Source organism: Fringilla coelebs (assembly GCF_963513975.1).
Source record: "Fringilla coelebs genome assembly, chromosome: 2".
NCBI lineage: Eukaryota > Metazoa > Chordata > Aves > Passeriformes > Fringillidae > Fringilla > Fringilla coelebs.
The window spans coordinates 71,165,983-71,180,500 of NC_140029.1; the positions used below are offsets into that span (position 1 = coordinate 71,165,983).

General features: G+C 37.9%; 1 protein-coding gene across 3 annotated transcripts in view; it reads right to left on the reverse strand.

The window, feature by feature from the left end:
• CDK8 (cyclin dependent kinase 8) overlaps positions 1-14,518 on the reverse strand; it is a 67,498-nt gene that overhangs the window by 24,754 nt on the left and 28,226 nt on the right. For 2 of the 3 annotated variants that reach the window (XM_084226035.1, XM_084226034.1), the window contains exons 3-4: positions 11,830-11,940; positions 8,601-8,741 (exon numbers count right to left, since the gene is read on the reverse strand). In XM_084226035.1, the coding sequence (XP_084082161.1) occupies positions 8,601-8,741; positions 11,830-11,940 (252 nt within the window). Of the gene's footprint in view, positions 1-8,600; positions 8,742-11,829; positions 11,941-14,518 lie in introns of those variants that run through there. The other variant, XM_084226036.1, reaches the window with a different exon arrangement.

Below are 14,518 nucleotides of genomic sequence, written 5' to 3' on the forward strand. Positions count from 1 at the left end.
AAAAAATTCAACAAAACTAAAATTCAAACTGTATTTAGGTGTCTCTAAAATCATACCCTAGGGTTTTTACTAAGTCCTACTAAAGGGTTTTTATTGACTAAACTTACTTTACAGGTACATTTGTGATCATAAAGCTTCTAGCCCTCCATACTTCTCTTAGGTGAGAGCCACAAGTAAAGCTGGTATTTTTCCCAGCTGGCTAGTACAGCTCATCACTTCGATGGCATGAATTAGATCTGAAGTCTCCAGAACACCTTTCCTCTGCAAAACTCTTACCTCTATTTGTATTTACATATATATATGAATGAGAGCTCCTGCAGCCAGTTTAGTCTAACTACTGAGATGACTGAGTCTGCCTTCAAACAGGATTACTTACATTACACTTTCCAGCACTACAGTCAGGTATCTGGCCATCTTGGAAAGCCAGCACATGAAAAAAACAGGCTAGTAATAAGGAACAAATTTATAGCTACAGAAAAGAAAGAAATCTAACATAATCTGCCCAGTAGCTGACATATTTTCATCCCTCAATGTGTCATATGCATGCAGATAGATATAAATAATCATCTACAAATTTTATTCCTCAATATATTACTTGTATTACACCATTCTGCTTCAGTTATCAATTTACTTAAATGACCTGGAATTTTAAAAAGTCAAAATATTTCTAAGCTTGAAAAAAACAAAAGAAGTATTTCAGCATTTGTCCCTGGTTCAACCATCAATACACGTCTCCCAGAACACATGCCCTCCTCTATATGATATTTGCTTTTCATGACATTTGAAAGAAATTGTCTGTTTTGATGCCACATCTTTTTACCAAATGTACCTGAAATTTGCTAACAGATACAAAGGTCACTTGAGGAAACTAAGAACCAGCATGCTCAGGTAAGCTGTGTCTCCTTAAGCAATCACACAGTATCAACACACCAACATAATTTTCTTTTTATTGTAAAACATGCAACACAACTCACATTTTCTAAACTATTTTTTTCTAGAGACTGTAGAAGCCATGCTATCAGTTTGCATATCTACAAGTCTCAAGCACCTCTCTGCTTCCAGCTTAGAAATCAATATGCAATATGAAGACACATGTGTTTCTGGTGCTGTAATTAAATGCATATTCCACCAGACAAGGACAAACTTCCCAAAGGCACAGAAAAGGCCTGGATTAATTACATACCCTGTAAGGTAAAGATGCAAATGGTTATAAAGATCAGTTCTGAAACATTCAATTTAGTTCTGAAGGCCTCCAGAGGAATGAGGAAAAATATTCAAATTTGGAATTTCCCTTTTACAACAGTTTTCACTGCCTGTTAACTGGTTCAAGACTGCTGGTTAAAATTATTCCATGTACAATGATGTGAAAATGTCAGGGAAAAAAACCTGTCTGCTTCCATTGCTTCTTGTGTCTGATAGTTCTGCAGCAGATAAAGCAAAAATATCTCACTAAAACATCAATATTCATCACAATCACTAATCATGTAATGCCATTTCATGACTACAAATCTTCATCTGTGCTGCGCTTGTCTGTCCCTACTATATCTGGTGGCAGTTCAATAAGTAGTCTTACTTTTCCCATTTATTTTCTGCACCTTGTATTTCTTTCATGTAGAAGTCACCAATGATTTTGGAATGCCAAATTCAGAGACTTTACCTGCACTAGGCAACAACAGTGTCTGAGTACTTGTGTCTAAGGTGGGTCATATAATTGGCTTGGTAAATTAGCAAAGCCCCTCTTATAATACATATATTGCTCCACCTTGACCTTCCCTTTAAACTTTGCCAAAGATTGCATTTACTCTAGTTTCAAAACAAGATATATTCATCAACAGAAAAAAAAATTGTTGTCAGTATTACTACCAGTTTTAAACATGAAGGTGGTGAGAAATGGGTTTTATTACCCCACAATTATTTTGTAAATTATTTATGGTAAATAATATAAATATACATAAATTTATTATGGTAAATAATATAAATAAATAATTATTTATTTATACTGAGCTAACAAGAAAAACTAAATTAAGGTTCCACCAGACAAAGCATAAGTCAGTAGCCCAGACACAATGATGTAGTCAGACCTTTTGGGAACACCTGCAGAAGACAATAAAAGGCTACGAAAAATTACAGATAGGGCTGGACTTGACAATCAAGCAAATGGGGCTTTGAATAAAAGCAGCAGTCTAAGAGAGGTAGATTTGAAAAACCTGTACCTGGAATAGATATTTCTGACCTTTCCTTGCACCCCTACTTGCACTTAAATGAAGAAAATAAGTAGGCTTTTTACTTGCAATCAGAAAAATATCTATCAAATGTTCTCCTATTCAGCACTTCATCTTTTTATAAATTGGAATCTAACAGCATTGTGTGATAAAAGATTATCAAATAACTTTTAGGACTGATTTAGCATTTTTGCTAAACACCGCTTGCTTGAATAAAAATTTTCAAGTGTTATCTGTTCATCTCATGTATTACATATAGCTTGGAGTCATCACTACTCTTTCACAATCCTTACTTAAAACTCGTTAAATGGCCTTGCATTTTCTTATAAGTCCTAAAGCTAAAGATGATCAACCTGTAAAAGGCTGTGAAAGACTACATTCAGATTCAAAACTTGCTTAAAGGGACACAGCCTGTGAATTAAAACAAAACAAAATCTTTTCACGACCTTTCAAGATTGATTTACAAAATCACTGGGAAGTTTTCCAGTGAAGGCCCAAACACAATTGGAAGAATAGACTGAATAGCTTCTTTTCATTTATATTCTCCATTTGATCTTAGTACTGAGCACCTTCAGTGAAAAAGGAAAAAATATAGGCCTGATAGCTTAAGGCTTGGGTATATCTTTCTAGAGATACTGCCATTACACAAATGTTTCATACCAAACAATTGATGATCCAGTAGAAGTATATCTTTCATTTTTTGATCACACAGCTTCCAGAAAGGTTTTAGGGAATACATCACCTATTCCTCAGGAAAAGAAAATGGCACCACGTCATACCTCTCATCATTCTGCAGTCATTTTGCAAGATACACTGCAAAAATGCCATGCTGCACTTCAAAAATTGGGTATTTCACTGTTTTCTTCACACTGTTCTTTATTCCTTGGGAGCTATTCGATTGTTCATACTCATCTTACACCTGCTCCCACATAGCCCACCCTTCCCAGCATCTCTTCTCTTCATTTGTCATGAGCTGGATTTTAGACTTTGAAAGAGCAGTAATTGAATTTTTCAAGACAAATCGAATGGTGAATATACAACTCATCCACAGAATGGCCGAGGCTGGAAGGTGCCACTGGAAATCATCTGCCAGCTTGTTGAGGGTGCGCTCCATCTCACTGTTCAGGTTACCAATCATGATGTTAAACAGCACTGAACTCAGAATCAGCCCTTGGAACACTCTACCAGTGACTGGTGTCCAGCTTAACTTGGGGGCACTGGTCACAATCCTTTGAGCCCTTCAACTCATCCCATTTTCCATGCCCTTCACTGTGTACTTGTGGGGTGTACTTCCTTAGCTTGTCTATAGGGGAGGATGGGAGGCAGAGCTGAAAGCCTTACTGAAGTAAGCAACATCCACTGCTGTTAGCCCATCCATCGAGCTCTGCCACTGAAGGCTTTCAGGTTGGCCAGGCATTATCTCCCCTGCATAAAAATCCATGCTGACTACTCTCAAGCACCTTGATATCCTCCAAATGTTTGAAAATGGCTTCCAGGAGGATGTGATCCATCACCGTTCCAATGATCAAGGCGAGCGTGACTGGGAATGTAATTTTTCAGACCCTCCTTGAAGACAGGAGTGACATTTGCTTTCTTCCCCTCAGGAGTTTCCCCTGATGGCTATGACCTTTCAAAGAGAGTGGCCTCTCAATTATTTGCATATATGAATATGAAGCACAAGACTTGATATTATCTCTATGGGCCTCTCTATGGTGAACTCAAAGATCTCTCACTACTTTGCTGGTAGCGCTGCAACAATATGCTCTATTTCTACCTTTAAATATGCATTTGTACAAAACTGACAGACATTACTCAGTCAAAAGTTTCACCTAACAGGCTATTTTTTCAGGGTTTTTTGGGGTTGCTACTCTCTCTTTTTTTCATCACTGGCATGAACACCAAATACTAAAATTTTGCAGTCTCTTTATAGCTTCTACATTTTCATTACTTACTGTTTGAAAGTGTAATCTAATACATTAAGAAAGTGCACAGAAAGGCAGGCAAGGGAGTAGTCATGCTCCCTGTAAACAGAAAAATTAAGAAACACTAGATAACATTATTTCAACTACGGAATATTTAGAACTACAGTAAAGTACAATTCACAGGAAAGCATGTGATTAGAAGCACATGCAAGAAAACTAAGTTCTGCCAGACACACTGTTCTTTTGTGATCTCACAAAAGTACATACCTAATGAAAAACACCTTGGAAACAAAAATCTTGGGAAATGTAACAGCTGACAACCAGAAGAGTGATTGGGTTTGGATTGCTGTGAGTTTTTTCTCCTCTGAAAGCAAATTATCAGCAAGTCATTATAACACCTTTTGGGAAATAACACCAATTCCTTGTTGATCTACTTAGAGAAGCAAATCACCCTAGTTTTTAAAGCTGCAAACTCATTTCTAGTAATGTGCACTATTATTACTTTCTCATTTTCAAGGATTTAGGTTCACTCTTTCAACCGCTTTGGAAGTTTTATAGGAAGACAGAAGAGCATTACTGTTATTTCTAAAATAACCCTTAAGTATTGACAGGGAGACATCCTTGGATTCTAGAGTTCTAATGAAGAAAACTAGAAATTGCCAAGGTAAAAGTTCCATTTATTTAATTCTGTCTAAAGGACACATTTAAGTGATTCACTCTGTGGTGCCTAGAAAGTGACTAAGATCCTGTCTACAAAAAAAAAGACTCTGGAAGTGGCTTTTCCTCATTCCTCATTAAAAGAACATCTTTAATGTTTTCACTAATCCCAAACATGGTAGCAGGTATCCTAGGGAAGAGTCTGGATCTCAGAAAGCTACGCACCAACTGTATTAAAGCCTGACTGCCTCAAAGCTTATTAAAAGCCAGTGCTCGTCCCACAGCAGCCCTCGAGCTGAGCTGCACACTAGGAACACCTTCCCCACACTGCACTGCTGCCAGTCTGCAAATGTCCACAGTGACACAATCCCAGGCTAACTAGGACACGGATGTTACTGACAAAGGCTAAGAGGCTGTTAATTCCTTTGGCAAGAGATAGAAGGAGAAGAATGGGAAGCAGAAGCCCAGCACTCTGTTCCCCACTTCCATACCTCACTTGCCAAGTGGTAATTCATCTGTTCAACACCCACTCACACCAGGCACAAAGAAATAGGCCAGAGAATGCAGTCTGAAGATTTAAGAACAAAAATAATTTCATACTACTGTCCCAGCTTCAGTACTACAAGACATGTGAGATTTCCACTAGGATTTTTTTGCTGGAGTTTTTTGGGGGTGGTGGTGGTATGCTTCCAAGCACTGCTGCACCGTGGAAGTATTTCAAATAGCCTAGGTCCCAATTCCATTATTAATGTAAATTGCAGTCTTGTCTTACTTACTGTCACCACACAGACGCTGTGGAGGGGTGCTCATCTCTTACCTGAGACTGGATCCTGACTGTGTAGACAGGACCAAAAAAATTAAACAGAGATGCACCTTCAAATGCTAACAGGCCTGCATGGCTTAAAAGTTATTGTACCATGCAAAAGGACCTCTATTTTGGGCCCATTACTTGAAAAAAACCTTCCAAGCATGCTGTGAAGTGCATGCTGTCTTTTCCCTTGCTGTTGAAGTTGCATATTGATGAAAACAGATCTATGGCAAATCATTGGCTTATGCTTATTTTTAGTGTGGAATAAGAACTTTGAGTAAAGGAAGAAGCACAATAGCTGCATATTATAAAGTGGAAAAAATATTCAGAAAAGAAGTCAGCAAAATGCAGTATGTTACAAGCATGCTTGATAACTAAATTCAAAATATTATTAAAACTGTAATTGATGCACTTTGTGGTAATTATATGAAGTGTTCTTATTTCCTTCCTGGTACAGTCAGAGCATGAATAAACAATCTGCTTTCAATTGCTCTCAGCCATGAAATTTAAAGAGGCTGAAGAATATGCAAGTCAAACCAGAAATTTTAAAAGGGCTGGCATTTATTTGTTGAAAAAAAAAAAAAAACCCAACAGAAAACCAATCCAAACCCAGAAAACTGCACTTAGACAGAAGGTAATTATATAGATAACCCATACCCATTAAAAAATTCCATATCCAATGAGAGAATAACAGATTTTTTTTGCCAAGTACTATACTCTTTAGCCTCATACCAGCCCCAAGCACCACCACTCTTATAATATAGTATATGACATGAAAGCAAGCATGTTACTTCAGCAGCTTTGTGGGTGTGTCTAAATCCAGGAAAACATAAAACATCTAGAAACTACATCAATAACTACCATTTAAAGGCGCAGTAGGAAAAACATAGTAAATCTGTCCAGCCATTCAATCTGGAGTTTAAACTGATGACTTAACACTGATATTCCTGAAAAATAACATTACAAGTATCCTGGAATAGAAAATCACATCTAAGCATTAATGTCAGTTATGCTGCTTTGAATCAGAATGTTAGTGAAGTCCCAATTCTCAAGCTTAACCACCAGGCCCCTGTCTTTCCAAGACAAAACACTAGGTAGAATCCCTTCTGTCACTCAGGTTATTTCCAGACCCTGATCAAAGAAAGCAAGCATTGGCAGGTGCAATTCTGTCTTTTGTTCTGCAGTAAACACGTGCCTTCTGAACTCAGCTCTAACTGAACAGTTTTGAAATAACAAGTCCGAAGGTTTCTGTGGACAAGGCAGCACAGGCAGCCCCTGTACAGCTCTTAGAGGATTCTCACCAAAACAGCTCGACAAGGTTCTGGTGGGAAGACCTCTCAGCCTCTGCTTCAAGCTTTTGGTCTGTTCCTCAGATGATCAAAAGATAGCCAGTTGTGATGGTGGATTTTCTGCTGGAAGGAAGCTTTTATGCTGGACCGAGACCACCAACTCATCTCACAGAAAATAAGATGGCAGTAGTTTTTTTGCAGTTGCCAACTTAAACCCTATCTGAGCTACAACCCTAGATGTGAAAGGCTCTGTAATAAATTACCAATCTCCTGAGCCATCCAGTTAACAACATGCCTGGTTTTCTTTTAAGCATTATTTCACATTCATAAATTTTCCAAAACTGTAGAAAGTAAAACATCAGAAAAATTTAGATTCTTGATGACAAATCATTTGCTTCCTTTATGCCTCTTAAAAATATAATAAAGTTGTCTAAGTAGTAACATGCACTATGTATTTCTATATTATGTTTTGCTCCACTACTTCATGAGTCATGACAAAGCCACCAGAATCTTTTTGATCTTTTCCCCTCAGTGCTGAGGCTTTTGTTCCATTTCTAAAACCCGGAGCAAATTAAAATCATCCGCACAATCACTGCAATAAAGCAAAGTTCCCTTGCACTTCAGTTCTGAAAATGCTGTTTATCAGAGGTATACCTTTTGCCTTCTGTTCAAATGGAGAAACTGGCATTCTGTAGAAGCATTTATCAGGCATGAAAATAGATGTCAAAAAATTAGTCCTTGACCACATTTCCAGGAACACTATTAAAGCTATTTCAAAGCGAAAAAGTGACTCTGGAGGAGTAGTAAGGAAGCCAGACTTATTTCACCAAACACAGAATATCACTGGCAATACTGACTCATAGGAATGAAAGGTCAAACTAATGATACTTTTAATTACTGAAATTTCATTCATGCATAAGAGTATCATATATAGGTGGTACACTTAGAAGTAAATTGAAAAAAAAGAATGCTATCAAAGAGTAAGAGCTACAGACAAGTGGATCAGAGAAATTACCCAATTTCAAGACAACAGACAAGAAAGACCAGGTAGCTGTGGGCCTATTTTGAAGGTAAATATATGAGAATTGGCATGAGTCACCAGTTGAAAAGGGTTTGCTGGTTAAAGACACTAACTCAGGTTAAAAATGTTTTCCTTATATTGTAGTTTGGATAAACATTCATTTACTCGCAGAAATCATCTAAAGTTGGTGTGGTTATATTGCTGGTAGATTATAAACATTAGGAGAAAATAGTGGCTTTCAAAAGTGACCTTCCTACATTAAACTGATAATTTCAGAAAAAAATCTTTTCTTCAGCAGTTCTTACAGCCAGTCATTCTCCCCTACCTACACCAAAGCTGTATTTAGTTATTTATCTTGCCTACAGTGATACTACTAGAGGCATTTTCTGTACCTCAACGTGCCTGTTATTTAAATAACCCATTTAAAACAGTTTATTTAGAAAATAAAAAAACATAAACAGCCATCTGATACGCTTGCTCTCATAAGCATATCAGATCACAGCCAGCTTTTAAAATCCATTCTACTAATCAAGGCCGTCTGACTGCAGTGTAAAAATATATATTTATTAGTACATGCTCTTAGCACCAAGGATTTTGTTTCCCAGTGGTTTTTCATTAAGAAAAACAACCCTTGCCCTCCATCATCATCCCAGTGCCAAAACCCATTGAGGATCCACTTACCAAATCCCTGTGTAACACCCAGTTAGCATGCAGGTAGTGAATACCATCTAGGATCTGATACAACAGTGACTTCACCATTCCCCGAGGTAACTGAACTGGTTTCTTGTTTGCTTTAGAAGCTCTGTGAAACTTGATTATATGCTGCAAAGGGGAAAAAAGAAATGAAAATAAAAGAAGGGCAATGTTTACACAAAAAGATTGCCATCGACTCCTTACACAGACTTCTTAAGAGTTTTTTCAACCTTCCATAATTTGTTCTCCAAACTAGAAACATGTGCCTGAAGTACTAAAAAATTAATACTGTACTAAGTAAAGTGATCACTGTTCCAAAGCAATCTCTCAAAAATTAAATCAGTTTTTGCTGTGGTTTAACCCCAGAAAGCAGCTAAGCCCTGCAGAGTATGAGGAATTCAAAACTAGTATAACCATCAAAGCACATTTCCTTTTAGATCACTGATCTTTCAGGTTTTAGAGGTATTTTTGTTTGGGGAGTCTTTTTGTTAAGATAGGCTGATATCCTGTACATCAAATCACAGAATTACAAGTGTATTACCTCCTACATTATTTTAAGTTTTCTCCTACAGTAATAATGAAGTCTTTAGCATTCAAGACCTGATGCCAAACAGAAATTTTTGCATTTATTAGGAATTTTATACATTTAAATCAGAAGCCCAGATTTATTCCTTCTTTATTTACTATACCCTTATAGCACAGTACTCTCAAAACAGAAGCTGTTGACAGAGCAAGTTTACAAATCTGTCCATCTGAAAGTCAGCCACTAAATCAGACAGAGAAAAAGAACCTTTAGTAATTCTAAATTTAGACACAAGCAATGATGTCTGGCACCAAGGAGGAGCCCACAGGATGTGTTGTCTTAGTACTTGAGCCCCAGGCGTCACGAAGTTCAACAACAAGGTGTGCCATAGTCATGGTAACCCATTTCCATGTTTGCCTCCTTCAAACACAGAGGCAATTTCTAGAACAAACTTCTTAACATATTCACACTTTTTTTCTGTAACGGCTCACACTTGTGTGATTGTCAAAACAGCCCAGATCTTGTCTACTAAAACCTGGCACCAAACTTGTATCGTGTGCTCTTCCTACATTCATGACTCCTCATATTCCAGGAGCCAATTAGCTAACCCAGCTATCTAACACCCTTTGGGAAACTGCCTTTCCTCTCCTGCTGCAGCCCAGCTCCATACAGCCTGCCCTCCTTTACTTCAGGCAGCCAGGCTTGGCTTTCCTGTGAAGAACAGGTACATTTCTGCCCCGTCAATGGTAAAATGGAGATACACAGAGAAAAAAAACATTGATTAAAATGGGACAGTCCCTGCACTGTCAGCCAAGCACCACAGGCAGAAGCATCCCTCAGCCTGAGCCACAAGTTTTACCTCCTCTCACCTCTCACTTCCACCAACTCCAAAACAAATGTTATTTTCATACAGTGGACAGAAAGAGAAGTGACTCTTCAGAGTCAGGCAGCAAAACAGATGGTTGTCCCAGACTTCTTTTGCTCCTGCTCTAATACACTCTGTATTATCAAGCCCTTTCCCAGCCTTATTTAAAACCTGCTGTCCTAAATACACAAGTGCTGGAGCACTTGATCCATGGCCAGCTCTCTGGGGCACACAGCCAGTCCAGTCATTGCAATCAAGTCTCTCACATCCAGATACAGTGAACAACCAGGAGCTCCTGCAGCTGGGGAATTCTGGAGTTCATACAGGTATATGAATGTAACCATGAAGGTCAAAATAGAGGGTCATTCCTAAGTAGTTACATACAAACCAGTGTTTCATTAACAGAAAGACTTCTGTGGTGATTTAGGTTAAGTATGAATCAAAGCAGAAATGTATAAATACAAACAAGAACAGGTCATAATACCCCTAACAAATATGAAGCCTTGCAGCACATTTTGAAACAAAAAACCCTCAAACTCCTAGACCTTGGTAGCTTAGCATATCATAATTATTGGGGAGTAGTGGAAGAAAGAGTGCTCTTATTTTTCCATCATATTAAAATAAAACAAAACAAAACAACTGTACTCCATTTCCTCAAGACGTTGTTGTTTCTGTTTATCAGCCTTAAGAATGTCTCAACATTTCAGCTGTTTGCTAACTTTTTTGTCTCTAATTTTATTTTGGTAATAAAACCTCAATACCAAGTATCAGAACTTCCAAGACATTTAACTGTAAGAAAACATCTTTCATTTAGCTTAGCAGAAAGAAAACTGACACACTAGTTCTTGGGCAAACCAAGTAATTCCAAACTATAAGGAAAACCCTTTCTAAAAGAAATTAGTTTTACTTTGGTTTGTCCTAAGTGACATGCAGACAAAAAAACAACTCATGATTCATAATGTGCAATTCCCACATGTACACATTCATAAAAATTTCCCCTCGTTACAAATTGTTTCTGTTGCACTCTTTGATATGAATCTTAGCATATTTTGAGGTTAGCATTTGTAGCATTGAGAGCAATGCTCCTTATGCATGTCAGCATTAATGTGAAGCACACACATCTTTTTTCAGGGAAGTCATGGCAGCACTGAATTTTTCATTTTTCATTTTACCACTTCATTTTAAGTATTCCAAACAGATATTAAGCTTACAAATATTGAGTTAACACAGGAATTCAGTATGCATCTTAAAACAAAGATGCATACTTAAACCATTTACTTTGCCTCCAACAGGTTTAGATTTTAAAGCTGTATCTTGCAATCAGGAATAAATAGCTTTCCTCCCAAATACATGGAATTCCTGCAGACGAGTTGAGAAAATTTTTTCCCACTGAAATGTAGGAATATACAGCGTCACTACTCGTATCTCATGTATTCACAGATGACAACCAATGCAACTAAAACTCTGAACTGTCCTATTGAGAAAAAAAGATTTTAAAAGGGAATTCACCTGCATAATCAATACATTTTCCTGCACCCTACTTTTGCTGTAATAGGGGTTCATCTCTACATTTATTTAAGTAGACTTATAGCTATTGAGAGCTGATTTCTGCAGATCTTTTGCAGTTTTTTATCTTCTTAAAGAGATCACAGGTTAACTGTGTGGTGTGTTTACTTAACATTTTCTGTTGCTTTTCCTTTAGTACTGAAAATGCTTCCAACATGGAGCAATCAGCTATGGTGTGCTTAAAACTTATGCATCTCCCCTAACACTGGCCCTCTGCTGCAATTAAAACTCTAAGCCTGGTACCTACAAACAATTCACCTTACCCAGAGGTCATGCTCAGCGTAGTCAAAGAGAAGCCACACTTTCCTGTCAGCATGAGAAAGGAACACCTTTTGCAGAGAAATGACATTTGGATGCTTGAGCTCCCGCAGCAACTGCAAAAGAAAAAGTCCACAACAGTTATATCCATACATCCAGAGCTGGGATATTTAGAACACAAACAAGAGAAGCTGAAATCTGCAAGCCACAGAAAACCACCTTTTTTAATGAAATAACAAGTCATTAGTTTCAAACCAGAGCTGAAAGCAGGTCATAACCCCCTCAGGGCATTCATTTCCTACTCATTTTCTAAAAACTCAACTCTGTGCAAACCTCATTATTATCCAGGACCAAGATGACTCTGCAAACAGCCAGCTGTGGCATCTGCCCTTTTGCATAGGCTGTAATCTTCAATAGTCCTATTTGGGGTACCCCATTTTCTCCTCATCCCCAATTAACTGAAAAAGCTGCATTTTCATTGCAGTCATTTGAGACTGAATGGGATGGCTGATGCAGAGCCTCTTAATGCAGCTAAACCAAGATGTGGTTTGCAGAGTGGACTCTGCTGATCTACAAGGTCACCCCTCCCTATAGAAGAGGGTCTGGCTTCTGGACCACAACACAGACTACACCAGTTAGTACACCCACAAGATTACATCAGTTAGTACATTCACAGAAGCCACCCATAAAACAGCACCCAGTTCAAGAGAAAATTTTTCTGGATGCACAAAGGCTTGTGAAAGGTAACCTGGCATGGAGCTCTTGAGCTGAAACAAATCAGGCTACTAACAGCAGAGACACCCCTAGCAAAGGGACACACCTGGATCTTCTTTCAGCAGCAGTGAGCCATTAAAGCACCTCAGCTGCTTCAAAAACTACAGTGTGAACCCCACCAGAAGGAAAATATAGATGAGATACAGCACAACAACTGAATGCAGACAGCATCAGTCCACTTGAGGTCTACTGGTCATGTTACAATCATACCCATACATGTACTCATTCAATTGCTAAGAAAGAAAAAAAGCTTTACCTAAGCAAAATGTGCTTAAGTGTCAAATTCCTACCAGTTCAGTGTGCCAAAAATGATGACATTTCTTACTAAGAGGAATGGTTAGGGCTTTTTATTTTTTTTAAATGCCAACAGAAAATTAAATTACTCTTTGAATACAGAATTTACTTCTGAGACAATCTATTTTCTTTAAAATATAATTTTTCCACTACATAACAGAGGAAACAAAAAAATTAATTCCTATCTATTTATACCTCTGGCATAAGTGCTAAAATTTTAGCTGCTACTGAGATAGTAAAGTGGAAGTATATATACGTGTGCTTGTTTACTTCTTTCCTATTTCATTTGAGACAGACTTGCATTATGACTCACTGACCAGTCTTCAGTGTGCCATTTCTTGGAAAAAAGAACCTATAACCCACAGAAATTTTACCTCAAGTACAAGATCAAACAGGGAGATAGTGAAGAGAAGACAAAGCAGAAATAGAAATCAATGCAGAAGGCTGTAGAGTTTCATCATGGTAAAACTCTAAGATATGTAAATGCACTACATCGAGGCACTTTAAGGCAGGATCTACAAGAAGTATGGAATTCTTTAAATGCCTGTAATTCCAAGAAAGAATAAGATCAGTATGGGAAAAACCAAGAAATGCTTATTTGCACTTTTTTATCAATTACAGGTGGGGATCGTCTGTGGTAATTTAACCCCAGCCAGAAGCTAAGCCCCACAAAGCCCTTTGCTTACCTCTCTCAATCAGACATGAATAGAAGAACAAAAATGCAAGAAAATTTGTGACTAAGACAGTTTAGTAAGTGAAAGAAAGAGGAATTAAACACCACACCCACATCAAAAAACAACAGAAGCAATGCAAAGGCAATCACATACAACTTCCCACAAGAAAACTGGTGCCCAGCCAGTCTCCATGCAAAGACTCCCTGTCCAAAGGCAGGAGGGGCAGGAATGGGACACAGAGAAAGCCTGAACACTGTAAGCAATAGCCAAAGCACTGCTGGTTTATCAACACTGCTTTAGTCACAAATTCAACACACTCCACCATAAAAGCTGATGTGGAGGAGTGGCTGAACTGCATGCAAGACAGGCACAGCACAGCATCAAAGATCAGCCTCTCAATGGTGAATGATGCTGCGGGGTTTAAGAATACACTGTGTCAATCCTTATAAAAAAGTAATTTTTCTTTCATCAGCATAAATTCACATATTGAATTTATGCTAAAAAGTTTAATTAACTATATCAGAAGATTACAGGAAAATTCAGCAACTATATGTCCATACAAAAATATTGTATTTCATGTGACCTAATGGACGTATCTGTACCAGATACCAAATATTCCTTGGTGAAAGATGCAGGTACTAGTCAGAGCTCTAAAAAAATAATGTCATGTTCCCTTTTGTCTGATCCCATTTTAAGTCTCTCCTACTCCTTATTCCTAAGGTAGCAGCTATCACCAACCTAAAAAAATCCAACCTCTTCACATGAAATATGATTCAGCTTGGAGAACACAAAGAAAACCTATCACCAAGGCTGGACACAAACAGGAGAAACTTTTAAGTAATGCAGCAGAAAGATTGATTCCCTGTCTGTGTGGTGAGGCAACAGATGGAATTCTCCCTTGTTTGTTCTAAGGTAGTCTTGGCAGATTTTGAGATTGACAGCATTCCTTGCT